General features: G+C 46.4%; 2 protein-coding genes across 3 annotated transcripts in view; one reads left to right on the top strand and one right to left on the bottom strand.

Annotated features, from left to right (window-relative positions):
* Positions 1-11,227, top strand: part of ACAD9 (acyl-CoA dehydrogenase family member 9) — a 63,435-nt gene extending 52,208 nt beyond the window's left edge. The window contains exons 14-18 of one of the 2 annotated variants that reach the window (XM_090022236.1): positions 362-485; positions 3,867-3,944; positions 8,583-8,711; positions 9,900-9,972; positions 10,916-11,227. In XM_090022236.1, the coding sequence (XP_089878362.1) occupies positions 362-485; positions 3,867-3,944; positions 8,583-8,711; positions 9,900-9,972; positions 10,916-11,016 (505 nt within the window). In that variant the 3' untranslated portion in view covers positions 11,017-11,227. The remainder of the gene's footprint in view (positions 1-361; positions 486-3,866; positions 3,945-8,582; positions 8,712-9,899; positions 9,973-10,915) is intronic. The other variant, XM_090022238.1, reaches the window with a different exon arrangement.
* Positions 8,719-13,266, bottom strand: part of CFAP92 (cilia and flagella associated protein 92 (putative)) — a 132,593-nt gene continuing 128,045 nt past the window's right edge. Inside the window, exon 18 of the mRNA XM_090022235.1 lies at positions 8,719-9,738. Within this exon, the coding sequence (XP_089878361.1) occupies positions 9,692-9,738 (47 nt within the window). The 3' untranslated portion in view covers positions 8,719-9,691. The remainder of the gene's footprint in view (positions 9,739-13,266) is intronic.

The following is a 13,266-nucleotide window of genomic DNA, read 5'->3' as shown; positions in this document are numbered from 1 at the left end:
GTGACAGCTGGTACAGCTTTGCAGCTACATTGGCAGTCAAAAGCAAGACCAGTCTGCTCCAAAGAGCTTGCAGTAGCTCAAAGCCGAACACCAGTGTCATCACCATTCAGCAGAAATGGAGCAACGAGGAGTTGTTTCAGGGAAAGAAACTTGTCCAGTTTGTCAGAGATGGGACTTGCACAAACCAGTTAAAAATGTTCAGGTCCCTGCTTCATACTAGCTCTTTGTTTAGCATGCAACTTCTTGTGTATATGTTGTTTTTTATTTTCTCTCCCCTGTCACCTAGTTCTTTTCCTATGCATGTGATGGGGGCTGAGGGGCAAATGTAGTCTTCACTGCATTGTTTTTGCAAATTCTTCAGGGAAAGCAGGCAACGGAAGGCTACATTCATGACAGTATTTCTAGGACAATTCCGGGACTCAGTAGGCAAAAAAGTTGATTTAGGACTGGTTGGTGATAAGGGTGTGATGCATCCCAGCCTAGAGGTAAGTAACAACCCCCCTCCTCCCCACCCCCCCAAAAAACAAACAAACAAACCCCAAACAAAACAAAACCCAGAAACCCAAACACCTAATGGCCGGTGTTACCAGATTGCAGTTTATTTATCTTGAGACAAGTGGTACCCGAAGATAATCTGGCTTTCCACATCTTTACTGGGGGAATGGAGCGGGGGAGGTCCTTCCATTGCTTGTTATGGAATTACATCCCAGTGTAGCTTGCTTTAAGCATACGAGTAGGCCAGTTAAACTGAATGGGACCTACTCAAGTTTCTGAAGTTACAGGCATATAAGTCACTGCAGGACTGAGGACTTTATGCACATGTGATGTATGTTGTTTAGGTGAAAGGGTTATAAAAATGTTAAGATGTGTTCTAAAACAAGTATTTACCTGATAAATTGAGTATTCGCCTTCTTTTTTTTAAATTTTGCCCAATTGCCTGCTAGAGCTGAACTGCTGCTGCCCTGTGCAGTTCTGTGTTTGGCAACTGCTGTATCTCCAAATTTTGTGCGTCAGAAATGCGTACAGTGATCCTATTTTTACCAGATATTGCTCCTACAAAAAATACTCCTGTTGCAGTCTCAAATGGTTCTCAGTGAAATCCTGTATCTATTGCTATGTTCTTGTCTCCTCCCTGATCTGTTATGTGCCCCACACAGAGGCTGCTGTGCCACTTGTGGTTTGCATGCTTCAGGTTGACCACTCTTGTTGTAGTGTACAAACTAGGCATTTACAGGAAAATGACATTTGGGGTGTACTAACTCTGTATCAATCACAGCAGAAGCATTTTCTTGTTCATCTTTTGTACACCCACAATGCCAGTTTGCTCACTGCACCTGCCCTTTCTTTAATTGCTCTCCTGTTTAATAATACTTTGGTCCTAGATAAGGATTTCTATTTTATGTATGGTCAGAAGGACTGCCTTATACTGTAAATAGCTACCTTGGTACAGTGGCACAAATTTGACCTGGTTACAGCAGCAAAGTAGAATACAGTTTTGGTGGCCCATCATAAGAAAATGCAGCAAGCTGTTTTTTATCATATGTGAAATACTTTAGTCCTCCAGGTAATACTTTTTAGATCCGGATAGCACTTGGATATAAGGGCTTGCTAACATTCAGCTTATGTAGGGGAGCTTAATAATGCAAGATTACCCCTAGGTAGGTACATCCTGATCTCCACTGTCACAGGCATGAGCAGATGTTACTTGTACTTTTTACTGCAACAGACTGTTTTCACTGTGGGTGGTATATTACCATATTTGCCGGAATACAAGACACTTCCACCCAATTGGTATGAGGGAAAAAGCCCTTATAATTACATACAAGGAAATCTCACTAAATCCATTGCTTGTTATTAAACGTTGCCAAAAACAGCATGTGCTCAGCAATGGAAACAAACCATGAAGTAGATTAAATGCAGTCAACACTAAGCATAACTATAAAACACATGGCCCACATTTGACAAACATGCTGATGGGAACCCCCCAATAATAGTTTTGTGTAGTGTATCAGAATAAAGTATATGGTCATGCCTAATAAGCACAGTCTTCTTCACCACTGACTCTTTTTCAAGTCGTGGTGAGCCATGACATTGCATACGTTTCACCCAGAATCCATCTGTTGCCCCTGCAGCCTGGCACATATATAATTAGTGTGGCCCCTCCCTCCATGAGGTAGAGCCAGATCAGGTTGCCCTGTGCCTCATCTGCATATAACACTTGGTTCCAGTCATGAGTCGGGGGCTAAATAGCACATGGATCTTTTGTCGAGGATATCTGAGCAATACAGAGCAATGCTGAGCTGTAGGGTCTCTGTGGCTTGAAATCCTGTTGACTGCTGCTTAAAGCAGCCCAATGAACTGTGGTAAATCACAAGGTTTTGGCTTTAGACTGTCATTCATAGTTTGTACTGAAGACTGTTGGAGACGAAGTTATATTTTTATTTATTTATATTTAAATATATAAAAATAAATATTTTGTATTTATTTATAAATAACGCACAGCTCAGTGCAGGGGGCTCCGCAGCCCCCCAGAGCTGAGCCTGGAGGCAGTGGAGTGCTCTCCGAGTGGCTCTGGATTTCCACGGCTTGTTGCCAGGCTCAGCTCTGGGGGGTTGCGGAGCCCACCGTGCCAGGCTGTGCTCGCCAGGGCTGTGCTCAGAGCCAGGGCCGCACTCCAAGCAGCTCCGCCAGCCCCATTGAACTCAGTCCCGCAGTGGGAGGCTCCACAGCCCCACGGAGCTGAGCCTGGCAGCAGGAGGCGGCAGAGAGCCACTGACGAGGGCTCCACTCGGAGTGGCTCCACCACTGGCTCCTCCGCCACCTCCCGCCACCAGGCTCAGCTCTGTGGGGCTGGTGGAGCCACTCAGAGTGCAGCCCTGGCTCTCCCCTGCCTCCTGCCACTGGCCTGCTTCAAAACTCGAAACATTTAGAAATTTCAAAACATTTCAAGTGCCCTCATTTTGTTTTGAAGCTGTTCCAAAGCATTTTGTTTCATTTCAATTTCACTGTTTCAAGCTCGAAACACATTAAAACAGCTTAAAAATGAAACACCTGTTGAAATATTGCACAGCCCTAATTACTGCAAGTCAAACTTTCTATGTTCAGAGTTTTTCTGCTGGGTGCCAGGGATTGAGAGAAAAAGATCTAGCACCGGAAAATCATGATTCTCAGGATCTTCAAAGCATATGGCATTTGATCACAGACACTAGTCTTACTGAAGATAACTAATGTTAGCTAAGGATGCTGGTCCTTTTCCCTAGCATAAGAAATTATAAAAAGTCCTGCGAATACTAAAATGTTAAATGAGGCAATAAAAATATCATGTTTTTCCACATGTGTGTCTGTGCATTTCATGGAAGAGCAGTTGAAATAAAATAAGTGCCTGCAAAATGACTCCCAAGAACAAAGTGGCACTTGTTAAATCAACTGTTTTATTTAAAAATAAAGAAGCCCCAAATTCGCCACGGTTTTTTGTTTTTTTGGCATAGTTGGTCATGTGCTGTGTGTGGGCCTATACCTAATGTTATCAGTAGAATTGGTGGGGATCAGGCCAGCATTTCCTTTCCTTTTATGTAACTGTCTGTCTTCTCTTTTTTCTTTCCCATTTGTACAGCAGCAGTTAAGGTGCTTTAAATGGACTGAGCTTCACATTCCCCTTGGTCTTTCATAAATTTAAAAAACATTTAAAAGTAGCTAGTGCAGTTCATGACAGTTGCTGCTGCCTTCTAGTACATCCGCAAGGGATAGCTAGTCCCATGACTGTGTAGTTGTTTAAGAAGCGCGTCTGTCATTTCTTAGAGTACTTGTATAAGGTGGATCTAAGATTCATTAATTATTTCTACTACATGTTCTGGTTTTTCTTATAGGAAAGTGGCAAGCTACTTGAAGAAAATATATATTTTTTTGGAGTGACAGTGGAAGCTTTGCTGAGGAGGTTTGGAAAGGTAATCTGGTTTCTTTGCATTTTTACAACTTGGCAAAACTTATCAGAATGCTCAGGGGAATATAAAAAGGTTTTGCTTCCTCGAAAGACCCATGTTCCTGCCTGACATTTTGCAGAATGATACACCATTGCTTCAGTTGGTGGTGGGCAGCCTATACAAAAATAGCAGTTTTTTCTTAAATCAGCTGCCAAAAGGTAGGCAAGGAGTCTCTGCAGCCCTAAGAGCTACTTAATTTAAAATACTTACACATTCACTGGAATAAAGACTGAAACCCACATTTTTCTCCTTCCCAAGAGAGTGTCCTATTCTGCAGAATACAGGAGTTGGACTGGAAGGGTCTTCAGGAGGTCTAGTCCAACCCCCTGCAGAAGGCAGACATATCCCTGTCTAAACCATGCTACGCACATTTAACCTGTTCTAAAAACTGCATGAACACCCCCATGAGCAACTACCATGCATGTTGCCCCCCCAAAAACTCCCTAACATGCCAAAGGCAAAATGGGCACCAAGGTACTGTCAACAACCTGCCACTGCAAGGACAGGAAGTGAGTGTTAAAATATTCTTGAAATCCAAGGAAGGCGGACAAGTCATTTATCCCTCCCCTCCCCCACTACGGAGGAGAAGAGAAACCTCCACAGTCCATGCTGATCTGAGTGAAATTGCTTCCTGATCCCAAATATGGCAATTAGTCAGACCCTGAGTAAAGGAGCAGACCCTGCATGAAGCACTGGCACATCCCAGTCAAAATCTCCAGTCTGTCTACAGCCAACATCCAATGTTTCTGAGGAAGAACAGAGCTCCTGATGCACATAGCAACAGGAGGGGGAAAAAATTCCTTCTCGGCCCCGTGTGGCAACCACCAAAGCCCAAAAGCTGAAGAAACCAAACACCCTCCACCCTCCAGCCTGAGGACTGCAAAACCACAGCTTATTATATCACCCCTTTAACTGAAGAGCCACACGTTCCCTTTGTCATCCTATCCCTTCCTTAAGCTCATCCTAGTTCCTTTAGTCATCTTGTACAACTAAGTCAGCTGTGGAGCTTTGTTCTCTTGCTGAGTACAGTCCTAGTTTCATAGTTTCTAGGGTCGGAAGGGACCTGAGTAGATCATCTAGTCTGACCCCCTGCCATGGCAGGAAAGAATACTGGGGTCAAACGACCCCAGCAAGGTGTTCATCTAACCTCCTCTTAAAAACCCCCAGGGTAGGGGCCTGCACCACTTCTCTTGGAGGTTGGTTCCAGATCCTAGCCGCCTTGACCGTGAAGTAGCGCCTCCTGATATCTAGCCTAAACCTTCCCTTTGCCAGCTTGTGACCGTTATTCCTGGTCACTCCTGGCAGTGCACGGGGGAACAGTGACTTCCCCAATGCCTGCTGATCCCCCCTGACTAGTTTATAACAGGCCACTAGATCCCCCCTCAGCCTTCTCTTCTGGAGGCTGAACAGGTTCAGGTCCCGTAGCCTCTCCTCGTAGGGCCTGCCCTGCTGCCCCCTGATCATGCAAGTGGCCCTCCTCTGGACCCTCTCCATGCTGTCCACATCCCTCTTGAAGCGTGCCGCCCAGAACTGGTCGCAGTATTCCAACTGCGGCCTAACCAGTGCCGCATAGAGGGGGAGGATCACCTCTTTGGACCTGCTCGAGATGCATCTGTGGATGCATGACAAGGTGCGGTTGGCCTTCCTGACTGCCTCCCCACACTGCCGGCCCATGTTCATCTTGGAGTCAATGATGACTCCAAGATCCTTTTCTGCCTCCGTGCTGACAAGATGGGAGTTCCCCAACCTGTAGGTATGGTGCCGGTTGTTCCTCCCCAGGTGCATCACCTTGCACTTGTCTGTGTTGAATCCCATCCTATTCACATCCACCCACCCTTGTAACCTGTCTAGGTCTGATTGTAGCCTGATGCTTCCTTCTAATGTACCCACGTCCCCCCACATCCTAGTGTCATCAGCAAATTTGAACAGGGTGCTTTTTACCCCCTTGTCCAAATCAGTGATGAAGATGTTGAACAGTGCGGGCCCGAGGACCAAGCCCTGCGGAATCCCACTGCTCACGTCCTTCCAGGTTGAGAAGGACCCATCCACTACCACTCTCTGGGCGCGGCCCTCCAGCCAGTTGGCGACCCAATTGACTGTGTGGGCGTCGACACCACAGTCCCCCCATTTCTTAATGAGAACGGGGTGAGAGACAGTGTCGAAGGCCTTCCGGAAGTCCAGGAAGACCATGTCCACTGCTACCCCTGCATCTAATGATCTGGTAATCTGATCGTAGAAGGCCACCAAGTTGGTCTGACAGGACCTGCCACTGATGAACCCGTGTTGGTTGCCCCTAAGCATGCAGTTCCCAGCTGGCTCCTCATGGATATGTGCCAGCATAATTTTCTCAAACAGCTTGCCTAGGATCGAGGTAAGACTGACTAGCCTATAGTTTCCTGGGTCCTCCTTCCTCCCCTTTTTGAAGATGGGAACCACGTTGGCCCTCTTCCAGTCCTCTGGCACCACATCAGAGCACCACGAGCGCTCATAAAATCGTGCCAGGGGTCCTGCAATGATCTCGGCCAATTCCTTTAGGACTCTAGGGTGGAGAGCGTCCGGGCTGGCTGACTTGAATACGTCCAGCCCCTCCAGAAGCTCCCTAACTAGTTCCTTGCTAACCTTTGGCCCAGGTCCTCTCTGGTTTCGATTTATTGTGAGCTGCAGAACTCTTCTTGTGATCTCCAAGCAATGCCTGAAGCAGGCTATAAACAGCAGCTTGTTCTCAGTGGCCCAGCAGCAGACAACAGAGAGGAGGTTGAATCTGAAGGTGTGAGTTCGCCCTGGCAAGTCTCTCATGTGCCACTTTGGGCCCTGCATAAGGAATAGGCATTTTCATCTTCGGATATTAATTGGGTTGAAGTGTGAGTGGCCCCTAGCTGGGCAAATAACTTAGAGCCTGTGGAGAAGCAAACACAGGGGCTAACTGCAGACTTTTGCAGTTCTAAATTTTTGGCTTCAGCATTTAAGTCTTTCTGAAGATCCAGGCCAGTGGTTGTCAACTGGGGGTATGTGTACCCCTAGGGGTACTTAAAAGGGTTGTAGGGGGTATGCAGAACTCTGAGTGCAGCAGGTGGCCATGTAGAGAGCAGCCAAGTCTAGCTGGTAAGCTTATTGTGGGGGGAGGGGGGCTGAGGAAGGGGCTGCCCTGCTAGGGTGGGGCACAGGACTGAGTTGCATGGGGTGGGCAGCTCCTGCTGCTGCGTGCACCCTGGAAGGGCATGGGGGGGGGCATGTGCCCCTGCATCTGCACACAGGGCATGGCAGGCTGGGGCCACACTGGGCTCTTCCTGGCAGGGGTCTGGGCCAGGCTGCACTCAGGGCGGGTGGCAGTGGTGCTGGGAGTGGAGCTATGGAGGGGGACTGCAGGCACCTAAAAATCTGCCGTTGCCTCCCAAACCTCCCTCCCAGTGCCACCTTTCCCAAGCACAGTGTGGCCGAACTGCTGGGAGGAGCCCGGTGCAGCCTTCCCCTCCCCCTGCCCCTTCCCCCTCCAAGGGCATGGGGGCTGTGTGCCCAGAATCTGCATGGGGGAGATGGCAGGCTGGTGCTGTGGGCTGGGAGGCAGTGCCAGGCTCTTCCGAGCAGGGGGGTTGGTCTGTGCTACACTCAGGGCAGGTGGCGGCAGTGCTGGAAGAGGGTGCAGCAGCAGGAGCCACCATCCCCTGTGCCTCCTAGATGAGCCGTTTGTGGCTCCATACTGTGTTCCGTTCCAGCTGGGCAGTGTCTGCCCCTGCTCCAGCCCCACTCCCTCCTTCACCATGGGGACCTGTGGGGGAGGGCTGCAGCCAGTCCAGAATTTGCCGTAGCCCCCCCCTTCAACCCTCCTCCCAGTACTGCCGCCACCCAGCCTGCGGCGGAAGCCCACCCATGCCCCATGCGGAGATCTGGGTGCACGTGCCCCCATGCCCTCCTGGAGCGCGTGTAGCAGCAAGAGCCTTCTCCCACAACCCGCCCCACCCACCCCATGCAGTTCAGTCCTGTGCCCTGCCCCAGCTGGGCAGCCCCTGACCCTGTCCCGGCCCCACTCCCTCCCCACCATTAGGGCCTCAGTCTACCCCCCTGCCCTGCAGTAGCAGCCCACCCTCACCCTGCATACAAATCTGAGGGCACATGCCCCCATGCCCTGCTGGGGTGTGCATAGCATCGGGAACCGCTCACCTCCCCATGCCCCCTGGACAAGCCGCTTGGCGTTCCGTTCCAGCCCTGCCCCAGCTGAGCAGCACCTGCCCTGCTCCCTCACCGCGGGGCCTCAATCTGCACCCCCCCCCCCTTACAGACAAGAAAAAATATAAAGTACATAAGCCAAAACTTTGAGATCAAAGGGGTACACTTGTTAAAAAAGGTTCAAAACCCCTGATGTAGCTCATAGCCCTGTCTGACACCTATTCCTAAGCAATAAAAATAATAAATGTGAAGAAACTGGGAAAACAAGCATAAATTTTGAAAGAGCTTGACTGGCTGTACTAAAAAAGGAAACCAGTCACAAAAGCATGAATTCCTTAATGAAGCCCACAACCGTATTGTTAGGTGGCTATCACAGTGTAACTAGTTTTGAAATCATATACAAGCTGTTAAATTAATTTTGGATCATTCCTGTCTTAGACTATAGTGGATGAGCAGCTGGTTCTGAAGAAAGTGGCAGATGTTGTCATTCATTTGTATGCGATGACTGCAACTATTTCCAGGGCTAGTCGGTCAATCAGTATTGGTCTACGCAATCATGACCATGAAGTAAGTGTACTCGTATTTTATGTCACTGACGGTGTGCTAGACTACTAGAAGGATATCATCTTAAGGAGTTTTTACAAACCAAAGTTCTTCTTGGAAAAATCTCTCTCCCAGCCCCCACCTTAATTTCAGAAGCCCATTGTAAAAGGATCAAGGTAACCAATGCATGTGTGTCGAGCCCCGGTCCCTGTGCAGAATGTTGTTTCAGAAATGCTGACACCAGGGATCCTGCCCCACCAGAACGATGGTGCTGAGCGATTGGCATGACAGGAAAGTGCTTGTAAACTGTTCCAGCCTGCATGTATTTTTATTCCTTTTCAAGTTGACCATAAACCACCACAAGCCAATTGTTAACTTCAACTCAAGAATGTGCTCATTTCATGCAATGGACCTGAATTTTCCATTCATAAGAAGGCATTTTTAAATGGGCAGATGGTATATATCTGTCTCAGCCTTCACAGGCGCATGGTCTCCTTGCTTTTCATCTGGGTCTTACTGACATAAAAATAGTCTCAACATGAAATACATTGAAAACAATTATTTAGTAAACCTGAAAATACAGTTAGAGGTTATTAAGAGACAAACAAGGAAGAAAAATGAGGAGAATGAGGTAAATTCTTCCTTCAGTTTCTGTGGACATTAAGTCATGACTGCTGTGTCCCCGTGCTGATTTTTTTTTTTTAATCAATTATTAAAGCAACTGCCTAAGTGTGTGTGTTCATAATTGTTTGGCTAGTGCCATGCTTAATTGGCAGCATAAACATACAACCTTACTCAAACTGTCATTAGAAAATACAGCCTTGGCAGGCACATCAGGGTGTCTAATTGATTTAATCATTTCTGGAAAAAAAATTTTGTTGAATGGAGAAAAAATAGCGACTTAATTGAGCAGTAGACCTAGAGTAAATAACCTTTCTTTAATGACCTTGAAACTCGACACTTCTTTGGAAATCACTTCTGGACTTGTAACTGAGGACCATCTTCTAGTTAGTCTTCAAACATAGGTCATTCAATTTATAGGAAGCAGTTGCTGTAGAAAAATGAAAACCATTAAAACTTGCACAGTAGGTTTAACTAACAGGGGAAGCAACAATATGACCAGTTGGACATTGAGTTGGTAGCATATTCTGTTGGGGAAACTTTTATATTTTGATACTAACAAACCTTTCTCTCTGGATCTTGTTTTGTCAGGTGCTTCTTACAAACCTATTCTGCAAAGAGGCATATTTCAAAAATAATTATGCCCTAGCTGAGTTAGAAACATGTAAGTTCTGTGGCTCCAAACCTTTAAGTAAACCATTGGCAAGGAAATGATATATTAGGAGGCTCAAGGTATATATGAAACTCTAATAGTGCCGTGTGGTAATTCTTGCTGTAACAAGAAGCATTCAAATAGCTTGAGTTCTCAGTGTGTTGGCACTGCTGTGGTTTTAAAGCAACGTGAAAATTTTGCTCTGCCTTATCTGCTACTTGCAGAATTAATTGTTGAGAGAGAGCTGCCCTTTTGGGCCTGGGCCTTAAAGTTTTGACTGAGCTTCTAGAAAGTCTGAAGGCATCAGTTGTAGGCAGACTAGCTGTTCTGCTATACCAACGTTCACCTAGACTGAACAGTTTGCTTAAAATTTTGAACTCTCAAGTCTCATTTTTACTGCAGCTGATATCCATCACTTGGCAAAGGGCCATAACAAAAGTGCACACCTAGGCATAGTTCTCCTTCACTGGCAGTAATAAATTAACATATAATAAGTAGTATCCCTTAAAGAGAATTAGATACCCAGGACTGACCAAGCATTTGAGTGTCTGTCTTGGGGGCCAGTTAAAATAAATCTATTACCTCTTCAACAGTAATGGCATCTTAGAAAGCCAAAACTAATCCATCAGATTGCTTACTTCAGTGGAACTGCAGTTCTATCTAGACTGCTGAAACAGTGTTCAGACAGATGCTGCTCTAGTGTACCATCTCATAAATGCAGCCTAGGGGAGTCCATACCCTTCCAGTCTCTGGAGCATGCTAATTGCAGTTGAATTAAAGTTGAGACTTCCTGGCTTCCCCATTGTCTAGCAGAAATGATGATGGGGCAGGCATTGGTACAGGCAGTTGTATTTGGATGTTTGAGGGGCTCTTTTGGAAAGAATGGTAGCAGTATCTGCCCATTGTGTTTTAAGAACAGAAGAATTATGCTAACTTCTTTCTATCTTTTCCGTAGATTCTGATGAAAATACGGACAACAGCATTAAAAAAGTTGCAAGGTGCGTGTTGGAAAAAAGAGCATATACTTGTTCCTATCCATTTGACAGGACTTTCTAATCACAAACATAACAGACAAACCTGTGATTGAAAAAGGCTGGGATATTACTCCTCTCTGGTTCAGGTTCTCAGCCATGTGTCTGACTGTTTTAAGCAAAAGGCTTTCTTAATGGAAAATGTGTTACCATCTGAACAAATTTGTAAAAATAAAAATAAAATGTTACTGCCTCGTGTGTAAACAGACCACATTAAAAACCAAAATCAAGCAGCATCTATGGGTGATTCTTTTTTTTTTTCCGAATTATGGTAACATCTGATCTGAATGAACATAGCAATACTTGACTTTCATGTCCTGGCAAAGGAAATGTAATATAAAGGCACTGCTTGATTTACCTTCCCCCCCACTCCAATCTGAGACCAAAGTGATTCTCTTACCTTTGAAGATTTGTTGGTAAACTCTGTGAATACTGATGCATCTTTAAACCGTATCAGGTAAATGCTTTGTCTTATTTACTGAGGAAACATATTACAGCAAGGAAAGACCTGTCACCTAACAAACCACATGCAAGGTATTGAAGCACTATTTTAACTTTATAATAAACATTTTCTGAGCCTAGTGAATTTCTGCAAATGATTTAAGGCAGAGGTGAGCAAAATATGGCCTGCGGGCCCGGTCCGGGCACAGGAGGCAGCCTGGACTGTGGCATGTGTAGCTTGTCTGGCTTCCCCCCAGGCATGCAGCAGGGCTGGGGTGGTGTGGCAACTGGACTCCATTTCCCAGCAACCCCAGTGGTAGCAGCTTCTTTCGGAAGCTGCTGCTGGACCCAGCCAGGCTGCCTAGGCACCCTGACCCATTTGTCCTGCACCCACTGCTGGGGGACAGGACCATATGGGCCTGAGTGCTCTGCTGGGTGGCTGGGATGGGGCAGAGCCACGATCTGCTCCCTGCACACCCTTGCCCATGGAACCAGTGCCCATTGCGGGGGCATGTAGGCAATGAATCATAGCTCTGCCCTGGCCCTGTCCAGTGCTGTCACTGCCCTATGATACCACCCTTGCCAGCCCATCCTACTCCTGACTCCCATTCCTTACCCACCCATGGCCCCATACAACATAAGGAGTTTTGGTGAGCTGTTGGGGAGGGATGGTGGGGGGGAGAAATAATTGCCCAAATAGTTACCCACCCCTTGTTTAAGAGCTTTACAGTTGTCATGCTAAATAGTCTACGTAAAATTTACATCTATCCTGTGGTTCTCAACCTGTATATATGTGAGACACCCCTAGTAAAATGATAGCTCTTAGCTTTCTCTTGTTTCTTGACTACAAAAAATAAAGAGTTCTTCTATTGTAAAGAACTGAAAGAGCACAGCAAATATGGATTCGCTTTGAAATCTCTGGGTTCATCTTGTAAATCATGTTTGTACACTGAAGAGTCCTAACTGTGTGGCACCCATAGCACCATTAAACTAATCTCAAGGCACCCCAGGGTGCTGCAGCACTCTGAGAATCATTGGCCTGTATATACTAGATCATTGTCTTGTACAGAAATAGTACTATATTTAGGAAAATCATAATATATCCAGTGTTAGCACTGGGAAAGCTTGCATTACTAGACTGCTGTCTCAAATGGGTGGGAGAGTCAGGCATGGAAAAAGGTCTAGCTCAATGCCTCTCAACCTTCTTAAGCTTAAGGTTCAGAAAATGCTAAGTCTTAGCTATCACTTGTTTCCTGACTACAGAAAAATAGCAGAACAATTATTCTATTACAGATAACTCCAAAAGACCACAACAAGCCAGAATGTTTTTGACACTCTGGATTCCTATTTGAAATTTCTGTGGTTACTGGCTGAATCAGGTGTAGGTGTTTGCACATCTAACCATGCACAGTGGATGCCTCTACACATGCAGTTAATCATTAAACTACTCCTGGGTACAGCATCTACACATGTGCCCAGGACAGCAGCAATTTGAGTCTTGGCAGAGCAGACCCAAGCTGGCAGGGGTACCAGGGGTCAGCCCTAGGTAGCGGTGTTGGGCCTAGGTGGGACATGAGGGTGCTGAAAGTGTGGAGCTGTGTAGCCCTAGGCAGCAGGCAGGAGTCTGGCCCTGGCTGGCTGGGCTGATGGGGCACAATTTATGCCCACGGTCGGTGTCTAAACATGCATTTAATTGCAGTAAATTACCCTGGTATTAAACCTGTGGCATTAATTAGTTTAGCACAGCCTAATACTATTGCATGTGTTGATAGTGACGCTTTATTCTGCAGCTAATTGGTCTACTCCGCAGTTAAGCACATGTAGAAATGAAACC

This window comes from Crocodylus siamensis, chromosome 11, assembly GCF_052110815.1.
Source record: "Crocodylus siamensis isolate JL-2025a chromosome 11, ASM5211081v1, whole genome shotgun sequence".
NCBI classification, from domain to species: Eukaryota; Metazoa; Chordata; order Crocodylia; family Crocodylidae; genus Crocodylus; species Crocodylus siamensis.
The sequence above is the reverse complement of the archived record's forward strand: the minus strand, read 5'-3'. Positions and strand labels throughout refer to the sequence as shown.